Here is a 16,419-nt window from a genome sequence, read left to right as displayed (position 1 = left end):
TCTCCCGAAAATACACAAAGATGCTAGGAATCCTCCTGGGAGACCCATCATATCGGGAATAGACTCCTTGACCAGTAACCTTTCAGATTTTGTGGATCACTATCTACAGGATATAGTCATTAAACAAAAATCTTACTTATGTGACACTAGAGATTTATTGAAGAAAATAAATAATATAGAGTGGAAAGACACTTATTGTTGGATCACTTGCGATGTCAGTTCTTTATATACTAATATCCCACATGGGAGGGGAATTGACTCTATTCGTAAAAAGCTGGATTTAGAAAGTGAATTACCATCAACATTTCAAACTTTTTTATTGGATAGCATACTATTTATTTTGACACATAACTATTTTAATTTTAACAGTATATTTTACTTACAGAAACAAGGTACAGCCATGGGCAGTAAATTTGCCCCTGCATATGCAAATCTGTACATGGCAGTGTGGGAGGATGACTTCATTTGGGGCTCATCTAGATTTAGTGAACACATTATCTTATATACTAGGTATATCGATGATTTACTCTTTATTTGGAATGGCCCCCTAGATCTTTTGGAATCTTTCATCGCACACATTAACACCAATACTTTCAACCTTAGATTTACCTCAGAGATACATCCCAACACCATTAATTTTTTGGATCTGACCCTTTTTTGTGAGAACAACAAGATAGAAACTAGATTGTATCGGAAACCAACTGACCGCAATGGTCTTCTACATGCATCCAGCAGCCACCATACCCAATGTATCAAAAATATTCCTAAAGGGCAATTCTTGAGGGCTAAAAGGAATTGTTCCAAATTAGATGACTATCAACGTGAGTGTCACATTCTTGAAAGTAGGTTCCTGGAGAAGGGATATAAAAAATCCTGGCTCCAGGAGGCCAGACATGAAATAGATAACATCAACAGGGATCTCCTTCTGCAGCCCCAAAAGTCTAAAAGGAACATTCTGCCTAATTGTAACTTCTACACCAGGTTCAATTCGTCAGCCTATAACATCAGGAACATTATACAACGACACTGGAATGTGATTTTGGCTGATCCCATTTTGAAAGTATGTTGTAAATCAAAGCCACAAATTTATTTTAAAAAATCACAGACTTTGAATAATATGTTGGCTCCCTCGAAGGTATGGAATCGCCAGGAACACAAGAGGCACTTGAATCCATTTGGCCTAAAGGGCACATATAAGTGTGGAAAGAAAAAGTGTGCATCTTGCACCTTTGTTGCCCCCAAAAATACTAGCATTACAGATATACCCCCAATCAAAATTTTTATTAATTGTCGTTCCATATATGTGATATATCTATTAATTTGTCCATGTAAAAAACTATACGTTGGGAGAACAATTAGGTCAGTGGGTACTAGGATTGGGGAACATGTACGCAATATTAGGGCAGGTAAAACTAATCATAGTGTTCCCCGACACTTTAAGTCAACACACAACTGTGATCCAAAGGGTTTGATTTTTATTGGTTTAGAACAAATACCGGCCAATATTAGGGGTGGGGATCGTTTCATCAAACTCAGACAACGTGAGACTTATTGGATCTTCAAGTTGAATACGTTACAACCCTCGGGTCTTAATATTGACTTAGATCTGGCGGCTTTCTGAATACAGAGAGAGAGAGAGATATTTTGTTATTAAGTTATCCTATATTTTTACATATATGTTCCCTCTTATTATCCCATTATATGTCTCAGTTCTACTAATTCCCTTTATTTTTATTTTTATTTTTATTTTTATTTTTATTTTTGTACTTTTGTAGGGTTAGACTTATACATGATTTTAGTATACCTTTGCAGCAGTATTTTAACACCAGCGGTTAATATATCTATATGTTATATGGTTTTCTGAAGCAGTATTTACATTTTGTACGCAGTATTTGTTTTTAGTTTTTATATGTACGTATTTATTTATAGATAGTTTTTACAATTGCTGCGTGCCTGGCGTCTCCTAGGTTACGCGTCCCTTATTATATGAGCGGCCCCTCTACAGTTAACTCGCTTAATTACTGCAGCTTAACTACGGCAGCCCAAGCGTCTCCTGGGTGACGCGTCCCTTACTTGGTCAGGGGCTCCCTGGATTTTTGCACGTGACACTGTTGGTTTCTATGACTACATGCCCTCACCTCAGCGTGTCACATTTCCGGTTTCGGGTTTAACGCGTCTCCTAGGTTACGTACACTCCTACCACTCCTACTTTAGATCTGACATATACACTTCCGGTTCCGGGTTTAACGCGTCTCTAAGGTTAGGTATACCTTCTTGGGCTAATGACCACCCCCACTTTAGGCGCGACATAAACGTCACTATTACCATGCGGTCTGACACATACACTTCCGGTTTTATACCGGTGCTGCCGCTTTGGGTTAATTAACCTAATTTACAATATGGTTTATAAGGCCATTGTTGGGACATTTTCTGTTTGCTCCTGAGGAAGCGTGCAGTCAGCACGCGAAACGCGTTGAGCTAACATTGATTCTTCGGTTCCATGCTTTTACACTTCTACTACATTGTAAGTAGCCTGTACTGTTCAGGATTGTAATACAATAAACGTTTTTACACTATATTTTGCCTTGTTCTCCACCCTATATATATGGAGTGATTGGATCCCCCTTCTATCAATGTCCGGTTGGGATGATTCTACATGCTTTCTCTATAAGTTGTTCTGGTGAGCAGATATAGACTCTACATTAGTCTATGGTATTGGGGTCACTTTACCTAAGCATTGGTGTTTTAATTAAGCATACACCCTCTTAATCAATTTTTGGTATTCCTTTATTATATTGATCTGCACTATATATCTTATTTTTATTTTTATGCGCTTCCATCTACATTACTCCACATATACAGAGGTATTACAGCCTGAATCTGAGGTGAGAACCATGCAGGGGGCCAGTTAATCTCAGTACTGATACCATTTAAATCTTACACAAACTTAAGACATCAAAGCAGCCAGACAGGTGGGGGGCCACACAGGGGGGGGTCGCGGGCCACCAGTTGGACAGCACTGAAGTAGACGATGGACAAATTGTACCTTTTAGGGATGCACTGAATCCACTATTTTGGATTTAGCCAAACCCTGAATCCTGCACGAAAGATTCGGCCGAATCTTAAATTGAATCCAAATCCTAATTTGCATATTCAATTAGGTAATGAAGGGATTAAAGATAATTGCTCGTGTGAAAAGATTTTAAAATCTGTGTGTATTATTTTCCCTAATCTCCCCGTGTGCCAGAGCCCTTAGATCAGGTTTGATTGGGCCGTTTCGGCACATTCACCTTTTTTGTTCTTGAAACACCACAATGTTACATTAGCATTATCCTGCTGAAAGATAAAGTTTGTTTTAGCAGATAGAGGTGATTTTGCAGTATTTCTGCATGTATTGTGCTCCAGCCCTTCCTGGACCCTGTTGAATAAAAAGCAGCTAGGCAGGTTTTTTTTTTTTTGTGTTTCTCAATGAAAAAATATTTTGTTTAATGTGTTTTGTAAATCAAAAATGAAATACAAATTAAATCCATTTTAATTCCAGTAAGTGAGACAATACTTATGCCTGTTCCGTAGCTTACCTTTCTTGTACTTGGGTGCTATTGCTTTCCCTACACTAAAGGAGACAAATCTCTGGTTAAAAAAAGGAACTGGGCAGAGCTATTTCCCATACCTGCCAATAGATGCAAACAAGTTTACTGGAATGATATATACTGATTTCTTCTTCCAAACTTTTTGCCTGTGAAGTTATATACCTTACAGCTAGACATCACATTGCTCTTCTGCATGCCATAGAGTCATTAACTGCTGCCACCTGAATAACAATGACTTTTGCTGCCAGTCCTGCTGTTGGTAGGGGCATAGTAAACTCTTGTACTAGGTCTGGCAATTAATGAGCAGTGGAAATAAAGCCAAAGTGCTGTTTACTTATAAATATATGCACAGAAGCCAATTTCACTTGGGCTATATATGATACATAGCTGCAATATCAAATTCTAATGTTTGTATGCTGAATGTAATTGCTCTTTAACTGTTTTAGCTGAGCAACATAGGCTGTACTTGTGATGGATGGACCTGTGGTATTCCTGCTCCATCTCAAGGTTCGCAGGCACAAATAGTAAAAAAATAAATTGAGGATGGTGGCTGAATGGAATGCTAGTGTAGATCAGACATAATTGCCTCACCATGTATTGTAAAAGGAGCAAGCCATATCACAGCCACCTTTCTGAAAGATAATTGTGAGTGTAAAATACCCCCCTACCTGATTTCTACCTCACATACTTCTTGTACATGGATGTTTTTAGGAAATTTAGGGCACCATTACTACCATTGCTACTTACTGACTTACAGTCTCAACAAGCACATCCATTAGGGACATGAATACAGCAAATGTCATTAGTATATGAAGAATCCCTCTATCTATTTATTATTCTGTATGTCTATCTGTGTTTCTATGTACAAATACATAGAATTACAAATCTTGTTTTGATTTTTAATTTGCAGCATGTTTGATCAACGAATATTTGATGGTAAGTTGTTTTCATTTAGATTTCAAATTGCTGATGTGGCTGTTATAAGTAAAAAAAAATACAAATTAAAGGGGCAGTATACCCCTTTTAGCATAAGTTTAATGAATAGGCTTGTTATAAACCTACTTTTTAATCTATTGTTTTAATCATGGGAAATCTATGGTTTTTGTTATTTCTTGAACTAAACAGGGAGGCTTAAGCTGTTACATGTTTGGTCCCTGTAAGGTAGATAATTAGCAGTGCACAAATAACCCGAAATATCATCATTGCATAATGTACTTCACATCTAAAATACTTCATATCTAAAATTCATATCTAAATCTAATTATCTACCTGCCAAGGACCAAACATGGAGTAGCTTCAGCCTCCATGTATGCCCTGTTTAGCTCAAGAAATAACAAAACTATAGATGTTTTGTGTTTAAAACAGTAGGCAAAAAGTATGTTCTGCACAAAGCCTATTCACTGAACTCATGTTAAAAAAGGGGGAGGTATGCTGCCCCTTTATACTTGAATGTAATAATTGGTTATACTTCTTTCTTTTTATTAAATAAGGCATTCGCTCTCAGATATACCCACAATCACACAAACAAAACTCTTCTTTTATGTATGTATTATTTATGTATGCTGAAAATGCTCTGTAAGTTGGTTGTGACCAAATTACAGTGGTGTGAAAAACTATTTGCCCCCTTCCTGATTTCTTATTCTTTTGCATGTTTGTCACACAAAATGTTTCTAATCATCAAACACATTTAACACAGATAACACAAGTAAACACAAAATGCAGTTTTTAAATGAGGGTTTTTATTATTTAGGGAGAAAAAAAATCCAAACCTACATGGCCCTGTGTGAAAAAGTAATTGCCCCCTGAACCTAATAACTGGTTGGGCCACCCTTAGCAGCAATAACTGCAATCAAGCGTTTGCGATAACTTGCAACGAGTCTTTTACAGCGCTCTGGAGGAATTTTGGCCCACTCATCTTTGCAGAATTGTTGTAATTCAGCTTTATTTGAGGGTTTTCTAGCATGAACCGCCTTTTTAAGGTCATGCCACAACATCTCAATAGGATTCAGGTCAGGACTTTGACTAGGCCACTCCAAAGTCTTCATTTTGTTTTTCTTCAGCCATTCAGAGGTGGATTTGCTGGTGTGTTTTGGGTCATTGTCCTGCTGCAGCACCCAAGATCGCTTCAGCTTGAGTTGACGAACAGATGGCCGGACATTCTCCTTCAGGATTTTTTGGTAGACAGTAGAATTCATGGTTCCATCTATCACAGCAAGCCTTCCAGGTCCTGAAGCAGCAAAACAACCCCAGACCATCACACTACCGCCACCATATTTTACTGTTGGTATGATGTTCTTTTTCTGAAATGCTGTGTTACTTTTACGCCAGATGTAACGGGACACGCACCTTCCAAAATGTTCAACTTTTGTCTCGTCAGTCCACAAGGTATTTTCCCAAAAGTCTTGGCAATCATTGAGATGTTTTTTAGCAAAATTGAGACGAGCCATAATGTTCTTTTTGCTTAAAGTGGTTTGCGCCTTGGAAATCTGCCATGCAGGCCGTTTTTGCCCAGTCTCTTTCTTATGGTGGAGTCGTGAACACTGACCTTAATTGAGGCAAGTGAGGCCTGCAGTTCTTTAGATGTTGTCCTGGGGTCTTTTGTGGCCTCTCGGATGAGTTTTCTCTGCGCTCTTGGGGTAATTTTGTTCGGCCGGCCACTCCTGGGAAGGTTCACCACTGTTCCATGTTTTTGCCATTTGTGGATAATGGCTCTCACTGTTTGCTGGAGTCCCAAAGCTTTAGAAATGGCTTTATAACCTTTACCAGACTGATAGATCTCAATTACTTTTGTTCTCATTTGTTCCTGAATTTCTTTGGATCTTGGCATGATGTCTAGCTTTTGAGGTGCTTTTGGTCTACTTCTCTGTGTCAGGTAGCTCCTATTTAAGTGATTTCTTGATTGACACAGGTGTGGCAGTAATCAGGCCTGGTGGTGACTACAGAAATTGATATTGAAATTGAAAATTGAAATTGATAAACCACAGTTAAGTTATTTTTTAACAAGGGGGGCAATCACTTTTTCACACAGGGCCATGTAGATTTGGAGTTTTTTTTCTCCCTTAATAACGTAAACCTTCATTTAAAAACTCCATTTTGTGTTCAATTATGTTATCTTTGACCAACAGTTAACGGTTTTTGATGAGCAGAAACATTTAAGTGTGACAAACATGCAAAAGAATAAGAAATCAGGAAGGGGGCAAATAGTTTTTCACACCACTGTATATTTATTTTTTATTATTTAAATAGGTATCTTAAGCTGTACTGTTATGTTAACTTTAATGCATTTAGTTAAATAAACTGATGTGTTGGGCTTTTAAAATGCTCAATCACAAAACCTGATGCATAACCATAACCAGGTACTACATTTACCAAAGAAACCACAAAGTCCGGCTCTTCCAGCCCAGGAGAAGAGGCCTGTAGTGAAAACCAGAAGGCAGCTGCTCTGGACATGCTTGGGTTCTCTGTTGGAAGCAGGTTTGTGGAAATATTTACAACACTAGAAATAAACCAGATTTACAGTTGATTGTTTTATAATGACATAAGGCAGTGCCTGGGAATACATTAAATCATTTTCAAAGGTAGATCTTAGTTGGGCATGTAAGTTAATTTGCCAGGAACAAATAAAACTCAAATCAAAGACTTGTAGTTTTTGAAAGCCCTTGTTTGGTACAAGAGAAAGCCTGCCCATTTCATTTATTTAGGGCTCAGTGTCTATGTTTGGTAAGTCCCTGCTACCCTTGCAAAGTCACTTTATTGGCACAGTTTTAAAATCCCTTGCTTAGTCATTTAGGGCCCGAGCAGGGATCACCACTATTAGTATAAGGAGTTAAAATACTAGGTCTAGACTGAGATTTAAAATGGGCCCTGGCCCACCAGCCCACTAAATAGTGACTGTCTATGGCATCTTACAGCATTTGGCATTCTTTTTTATGTGGGCAGGGCCAACCCACTTCAAACCCCTCCCCCCTGCGCGCACATGCGCGTCTGCAACTCACCCCCCCGCACAAGAGCACACATGTGCATCCGCATGGGCGACAATTTAAACTTCACGGAGCAGTGGGAAGAGGTCCCCATTGCTCCGTATGGGAGCGAACCTTCGGCGCGGCAGGGCCACAAATCCGGGCCTGTATGTGGGCCCAAGCAGTCACTCATCTTAAGCTAAATGAATAATTTACAATAATAATCTTTAAAGAGGAAAAACACCTGTGTGTAAAGCCTATAAAGTATGCTTTGTAATTCACTCTATAATGTATTAATTTGCATGTCTCATTCCACAGATTGGAAAAAAGCAGCATATCAGATGAATGCGAACCAGGTATAATGTAAAGGCCCTTTTGTGTCTTTTAACACCATCCAACATGGTGCTTATCTACAGCATGTTTTATTAGCCATAATCTTAATGCGAAGCGTGAATTAAGAAATTTAGTATATTTTTCTAACCGTTCTGTTAAAAAAAAATACAAAAAAAACATAAATTGTCTTCATAAGGGCATATTTATAAAAAAAAACAAACTGATTTATATTGAGTTTTAGGCTGATACCACACGGAGCTGATTCTCAGCCTGTGGTTAAACGCAGTCTGAAAACCTACCCCTATGGTGGGCACAGGCACACGCAGGGGATTTTGGCACCAAAGTGAGTGAGTACACATTTTGGTGCTGAAAGCCACTCTGTGTGCCTGCGCCTAGCTGATTCAATTGCTCTGGATGCACTTATAGTTCTTATAAGTTCTTATAGCACTTATAGTCACTCAATCTAAATAATTCCTTAATTAACAGGGACATCAAGTGAACCAAGTGGAATTAAACAAATTAAGTTGGAACCTGAAGACACTGATATAATACAAGTCACAGTTCCAGGTACATAATCAGTAATTGGTTTTATGTAGTATCTTTTCAGTGAGAAAGTTTAATTGCTACTGTTTACAACATTTGTCACTTGTTTTCTATGTAAATTATCTAAAATAGGTAGTTATTTTTAAGGGCATATACTTCCTTTACATATTTGCCTTTATATATAGGATCTATTATGCAGATCTATAAACCCAAAGGCAGTGCTGTTTTTCATAGTGTCCCGATGGAATAAACTAATATTTGTATTTGACTTGCTTTTTGTCTTTAATAATATCACAGTGACCTGTATGAGATGCTAACTACACAGCAGATTTATGCTGCTGATTCAGATCCTTATGGGGCCCTCCCATGGGCTAACCCAACCAATATCTGTCTGAAAAGGTTTTTTTAGAATTAAAAATAAAAAAAAAAGACTTTGGCTGGAGGGCCCCTTTAATTTTAGTTTCTTTATTTGAACAAAGCAACCCTGACATCCCAGCAGAGGTCTCTTCTTAAAATGTTTTTTTAAGCAATATTTTAGGTCCAATTTCTTACAAAAAGCACATGTTTTTATTATTCCCTTTATCACCATATATTGAATAACTTTTTTTTTCAGAGGCATTAGCTGAGTGTGTGAAAAGTAATTTGACTCCAGAGGACTCAAGCTATGTGCTGGACACTGGAAAAGGTATAATTAAGTTTACATCACTAAAAAAGCAGGGACTAGTCCTTAATTGTCCTTGAATGAATTTGATCATGTTCTTTTGACATTTTTGTAATGTATCTCTACAGTTTGTGATGATAGACCCTGTGATGAAACCAGGAATGAAGAGAAGCACCTGGATGGTAAATATACAATGTAGATTTCCTGCTTGTTCATTTAATAGAAAAGGCAATACTTTCTAGCTAGAATTCTCTGTCACTTAACAACATGTTAGGTTAACTTCCCTTAACTTCCCTTCCCTTCATTATTAATTAAGGGAAGAGAAAGACCAGCGACTGTTAAAATTCAATAGCTACACACCAAAACATTCCAACCAATGTCAGCATGAAAGGCAAGAAAAAGTTAGGCTCTGTGTAAAAAAAGATGTTAACCTCAGCAAAAATGTGTTATTGAATTATATGCTGATAAATTATTGCTGTGTGAAATCTAAAGAGCACATTGCACTAGGTCTGCTGCAGCTTAGTGGGTGGAATCAAGCATCATGTCATATATTGGAAGACTGATTCTCACCTTGTTTTGCTCCATTCAGTATCCAACACCATATTTGCTATGGTCCCCGGCAATCGAGTTTTCTATCTGCTGTTGGATCATCATATTTGAACATGTTTTCATCAGTTCATTATCCATAGAGCCTCATCCTTTGTCTTGGAATTTAGGGATTTCCAACCTGTAATCTGTTATTCTTGTACAAGTACAATTTCTGCAAACACACTATTTCTTGTCAACAAATGTGAAGAAGGTTTAAAGTGTGGGGTTAAATGCTATTAATGGCTCTCTTCAGAACTACATTCATGTAAAAGGAGGAAACCCTTTGTATTGTACTCTGCTATCTGTTATCTGCTGTTTAAACCTGTGCCTTTTTGCCATATTTAACCTCAATGTTGCCCCAATGCTACACAGCAGCATTTTTTTATAAACTATAGAAATTGAAGCAGACACACATTTTGTACCAGTACAGGGTAACAGTACTATATTAAATTATAATATTATATATTATATTTAAATACATAAAAAACAATTCCATTTTTAGGTGTTCTGTTCATTTATGTTTTTTAAAATGTCATCCCTAGGTTTCTGTGTTGGACTTTGAATAAAACATTTGGTCAGGGTACCCAACCCAGATCATGATGATCATATTACTTCTACTTATAAAAGAAAGTGTTACAGTTCTCTTGCAGATTCTTTTTGATCTTTTTATTTTAACCTTATGTTCACTATTGGGCTTATGTAATATCAGGAGCAATGTTCTTATCACCTATAGCAACCAATTATCAGTTAGCATTTACTGGTAAACTTTGCACCTATTATTGCATATAGGGGCTTGAATGTTGTATCTATTGTGCCACCCACCCATGTCCTATACTTAGGAATGGATTTAGTGCTTTCATTATTGCTGACAGGAATGAACATAATGTGGACAGGGACTGGCAGACAAGCTCTAGAGGCTTCACTGCTTATGTGCTAGAAGGCTTTTTCCATCTAAATGCTAGCGAATGAATTACAAGATATCAGTTAGTTTGATAATGTTGCTTTTGAGCCCATTGTTTGTAATCAATATTGAACTAACCTGTTCCACAAACAATGTGTGGGTTCTGAGCTCAATTGAGGGAAAATTTCCTTTCAGTTTTTTTTTTTACCTTTTTGACTTAATTTTTTATTCTATTTTCTGCAAATTAAATACATTACTTTAATTGAGTAGCATGTATCAAGTGTATATGGCACTAGCATATTTTACAGAAGTACTGATAAAAAGTAGTATAACTAAAATAAAAATGTAGTATTTGGAGCTTATACACAAAAATGTTGATCGGTAAAGGCAAGTAATTTAAAGAAATATATGAAAATAGAGTTTTAATTTTTACAAGTAGTGGCAAAAGCTCTATAAATAAAATTATTTGGTTAATTAGATATAATGGGCCTGATTCAGTTCCATGAGAAAACACTATTTTATGGTTTATCATGTAAAAACTTAAAGACAAGATTCAATTGCATCTGGCTATATGGGAAAATCTGGATTTGATTTAGGAAATAAGTCTTTCTCATCAAATTGACTCTGGTCCTATGTGTGGTCTAAAGAAGAAAATAGCTCTTAACTCTTAACAAACTTCTAACAAGCTTTTTTTTACATTTTCATTTTTCTGTGTTTTCATTCATGCACTATTAAGGAATAGGAGATATAATAAGGCAGCTTCGGAAACGAGTAGAAAATCTCTTTAACAGAAAATATGGTAAGTAATTAATTATATTGTATAACAGTAGATCATATACATTCTTTCACTTGAAAACATGTCGTTTTATGTTTGAAATGAATTGTAAAAAAAAAAAAAAAAATTATATAAATATGCATATTCAAACCCCACGTCATTTTTAGAGAGACCTTTTAACGGCAATAACAGCTTTAGGTATTTTGCACCTTTGCACATTGATATGAAGTTATTTTAAACCTTTCTTCCATGCAGATGTGCCCCAGGTTGTTCAGGTTAGTCAGGTTACTTTTCTTACACTGCATTTAAATTGGTCGTGGTTTTTGTCATTTTTGTATTTTTATTTTTTTTTTTATTTTGAGTAGTGTTTTCTTTGTGCCACCATCCCATACAGGTCAGTATAATGCAGATCTCTTGATACAGCACAACAATCAACTCAGTAAAATATGGTACTGGGTGTCTTGGTAAAATATAAGAATGAATGGGGGAGGTGCACAAACATCTCACTAACCCGAACAACTTTCACCTATAATTATAGGCAAAAATGTGTCCTGAACATTGTACTTACCATGAAAGACTTAAAGCAGTTATTGTGGCAAAAGGCAGCCCTTCAACATCTTAGTGTGGGGGTTCATTACTTTTTTTTTAAGTATTTTTTTTTTCTTACACGTAAACTGATTTAGAGTTTCTGTTGTTTGAAATAAAAAATAGAATTAGTCAAGGCTATAATTATAATATAACAGTTTTATCTCATGCCAGTATACAAGTAGGAAATAAGATGAAGTCCCTATAGTCCTAAGCATTTCTTGCATAATTGAGAGTTAAGCTGTACCTAATTTTCTGTTAGCAGCTTATACATTTGGATGCAGTGTTACACCCAACATATTGTGCTTATCCTTACAGCATACAATTTGATAAAGGGCTGTTTGGTCAGATTATAAGACCAAAGTCCATATTCAGTCTAGTATGCAAGAAAAAAAAAAGGAGGAGGAAGTACTAAATTGTTCATATGAAGTAGGGTCTCACGGTACGAATTTTGGGTTTGGGTGCCAGGCCCCAAACTATCAAATGATTAAGTGCCAGGCAGGCATGAAATCCATAAGGCTGCCTTTATACATGTTATTTGAATAAATACTTTTTGTACTTTTAAATTACGTTGTCCTGTACTTTGGCATTTTTTTGCCAAGTGCAAACCCATATGCTACTACCATATTTAAATTATACAGGGATAAAAGAGTCATTTGAATATTATCCTTAATAAACAGTGTTTGAGCTTGAATAATTTTGCACCAATAACGATATGGGATCCATTATCCAGAAAGCTCCAAGTTACGGGAAGGCCATCTTTTAAATACTCCATTTTAATAAAAAAGCTGATGCTTGATGTATGGTATAATAATAACAGCCTCAAGGAAACGTCAAATTTTAAAGTTATATTACCTGTATTATAGTACCTAGGAAGGAATTAATTGACTTCATGATATTTAAAGCACTATGTGCTGTAAAGGAATGCTTAAGGGGAAATGAATTCACAGGCAGTTAATAAAATCAGCATTTTGAGCTGACTCCCTGGCTGAGCTGCTAGATATCTCACTGATCGTTCTGTGTGACCTAGGTGTTGTACAACATTGATGGCCATGGTGCACTTATGTGGGCTGTTAAGTCAGATCCCTCAGAAGGAGTGTGCATTCAAGTTTGCTAATGAACCAATACAGGCATCATATTGGGCCATTATTTTATCAAGTTCTTCTTCTGAACGTTCAGTACAATAGCACTGTAAAAAGCCCCCCTAAATACCGGGTTATTGACTATAACTTGTCAGGCTTTCCTTGACTCTGAACACTGTATATATGTATATAAGCCCCCCTAAGTACCGGGTTAGCGACTTTAACCTGTCAGGCTTTGTTTAATAACACATATATTCTATCAACCTGTGATAACATATCCATGACTCTGATATCTTATAAACATAGAACTTTAATTACTACAGTCAGTACAATCAAACAATATTATCACAGTTACATTGAATCCTATAGGAAGAGAAGCATCCAGCATACAAGGCTTCTAATAAATATATTCTAACTATACTGCGCTACTGTCTGTGTGTGCATGTATAAGGTATGATGTCTGTGCAGCTATTCTTAAAGGTGTTTCTTCCAGATACATCACCTGTTCCTTGTTCCTTTCTTTCTTCTTCTGCTGCTCCACCAAGTGGAAGGGCTTCAAGTTATATCCACTTGCCCTCCATGACAACCAGGCCCCAGCCCCTCAATGTTTGCATGTAAACATCCCGTAACTAGAATGAAACACTGCCCTGTAGTAGTCGCTGTAGACCAAGGGATATTTCCCTTGCCATAGGTCTCCATTCATTTCCAATGACCTGTTATACTGAATGTCACACATAGCTGTCACTGTCCCATGGGATTTCCAAGCTTACCATATTCTTGATAAACCAGTTTTCTGGGAGATGGTCAATATTGTTTACATGGATTCAGTTGGGGAAGGTGACTCTCTTCTTTGTTTGTTTAGTGACACTGTCTTCCCAAACATCTCTTTGTTTATTGTTTGTGACAGTGACAGTTGGTAGCTGATTTCCAAAGATTGATTGGATACCTATCAATGTCTTTTTCACCAATATTATTCAATGAACATTGTCAAATATAACATTCCCGCCTTTGTGTCAAAAAGACACAGAGTCTTAACTGTAGCATTTCCATAATAACATTCCCGCCTTTGCATCAAAGATAGGGGAATGCCAATTTTGCAGAGTTCCAGAAGCTTTGAATTCTGTGGGACGTCATATCTGGGCTCTGGTCTGATGGGCAAATAGGTGTTCAAACTTGTCAAACGGTGTAGGAACAGTTGATGGCATGTGTACATAATTTAAATGTATACACTAAAATTCATAAATAATAGGGCTAGCCTTGGATGCTGTACACTCACATTTAACACAAAGCATGAGCTGTACACTCATTGAAACAAATACAACAAACAATAAATACAATACAAAAACGATTTTGCAGAAAATAATTCCTAAGAACCAAATATACAAAAAGAATTTGTTAAACTAGAATTTCTTTTAAGCAATTTGATCAATATCACTGAATTCTTTTCTATAACAATTATTTAGTCATTGTCAGTGTTTTTTATTTTTTTTATTTTTATTTTTTTAAACAAGTTGTGTATCCTGCTCAACAAAACACTGCCCTACCTGAGTAAAGTTAAGGCAATTATTATGTTAGGAAGTAACAGAGAAAAACCATTAGCATTTTATATGATGACAGACCAGGTTACATGTACAATAAAGATATATGGGCTAGTTTTGAACCAACATACACAGTTGAACATTAGTGCCATATATTATTTTCATTATATCTAGTAATACCAACAAATTTAACTAAATATACATACCGACTATTGGTGTGAAGTAGGCATTTTGTATATTAAATTCAACCCATTATATAATATTCTTAGCCAGTACAGGAATATGATCTATTATCTGGAATGTTTGAGACCTGTGGTTTTCCAGATAGGAGGTTTTTACATAATTTATCAATGTGGAAGATGGCCTTCCCATAATTTGGTGCTTTATGGATAATGGGTCTGGATCCCACACCTGTATACATATTTACCTTTATAGTTTCAATCAAACTAGAACTCTATAATTCCAAATTTAAAACATTTGATTTTGACTAGAAGATATGATCATCATTATCATCATTCCCCTCTGATATGTATATATATTATTTTTGCTGTAATTTGTAACTACTGTGTGTATAATATATATTACATATTTTAGAATTAAATATATCGTAACATTCAGGACCAATTCATACACATCATTAAAAGTCATCCTTGGCAGTCAACAAATATTTCAAAACCATTGTAAGTTTATGTAGTGTATATTCAATGGATTAAGGACTCTTACTTACAGTTACTAAGAAGATCAGGTAACTCACTTCATAAATAAACATTTTTGTTTACATTTTACCAATGGGACTCATAAAGGGTTATACAACAAACCATATGTGGATTTGAAAGCAAAACAAAATATATATACCATTCAATGCAAAGTATACAGAATCCGTAATTTAACAGCTGGATGTTTTTTAATTGTCTAATAGGTACAAAAAATAAGGGGAAAAAATTGCCAAAATTCATTTTTTTAGTGCATACTAGGCTGATAGATTCTACTTAGTTTTAGTAATTTAAAGGTATACCTTTTGTATAGTCAAACCACCAAATTAAAAACATTTATATTGCTACATTAAATACTTTCTCAAGTCAAATGAGATCACGTAACCATAGAATATTTAAACTTATAATCCATGTAAAGGCAAATTTCTTTTGAAAATCTTAATCACTTGCTACATTTTACATGTCATTATGCTACTCTTCTGCTTGTACACTAATGTAAAGGTTTTGCACAACTCAGACAATTATCTTTGGGAAGAAAAAAAAAATTGCTAGCCTTCCAAACTGTAAAAAAAAAAGTCCAAAAGGTAACCAGCACAGCCACATAAGCTTGCATACATATGTAAATATATGTTAAACTGGAGACTGTTAAATAATGGGAACAATAGTACACATCCCTTTAGTTAGACTATGCCTGGGAAGCCCCATTATGGATTCATTGATTTTCCTGCAAGCAAACTTAGGTATTGAAGACGTATTTTTATGAACATCTGTATCCATTATATGTCCCATTTGCTGTTAATTTCATAAAAATATTAATTCATGGTACTTGATTTCATTTACTTCACTGTTACAAGAAAATTCTTTACTGTTGCAAGAAAATTGCAAAACTTTAAGTTGCCCTTAGTTGGCAATAATATATCTGCTACCCATATTAAATGTATTTCCTTTTAAAGAATTCTCAAATTAGGATATAACTAAGAACAATCTGTATCAAACATTCTGACAATGAGGCTATATTACTAAAAGGCAATTGTCTACTTGATTAGAATTAATATTTCATAAATACAGGAATATTCATATCTTATGAACCATGTGTTGCTCTTGTAAGGACAGAAAAATGTAGTAATTTCCTATAAAGGCCTCCCATTCTC

General features: G+C 35.9%; 1 protein-coding gene across 5 annotated transcripts in view; it reads left to right on the top strand.

Annotated features, from left to right (window-relative positions):
* gtf2ird1 (GTF2I repeat domain containing 1) overlaps positions 1-16,419 on the top strand; it is a 77,364-nt gene that overhangs the window by 47,123 nt on the left and 13,822 nt on the right. For 4 of the 5 annotated variants that reach the window (XM_004911708.4, XM_002932292.5, XM_004911706.4 and 1 more), the window contains exons 10-16: positions 4,501-4,526; positions 6,947-7,064; positions 7,868-7,905; positions 8,369-8,449; positions 9,039-9,110; positions 9,215-9,268; positions 11,312-11,374. In XM_004911708.4, coding sequence (XP_004911765.1) covers positions 4,501-4,526; positions 6,947-7,064; positions 7,868-7,905; positions 8,369-8,449; positions 9,039-9,110; positions 9,215-9,268; positions 11,312-11,374 — 452 coding nt within the window. The remainder of the gene's footprint in view (positions 1-4,500; positions 4,527-6,946; positions 7,065-7,867; positions 7,906-8,368; positions 8,450-9,038; positions 9,111-9,214; positions 9,269-11,311; positions 11,375-16,419) is intronic. The other variant, XM_012957548.3, reaches the window with a different exon arrangement.

This window comes from Xenopus tropicalis, chromosome 2, assembly GCF_000004195.4.
Source record: "Xenopus tropicalis strain Nigerian chromosome 2, UCB_Xtro_10.0, whole genome shotgun sequence".
NCBI lineage: Eukaryota > Metazoa > Chordata > Amphibia > Anura > Pipidae > Xenopus > Xenopus tropicalis.
Note: the sequence above shows the minus strand (reverse complement) of the source record. Positions and strands in the feature narration are given on the sequence as shown.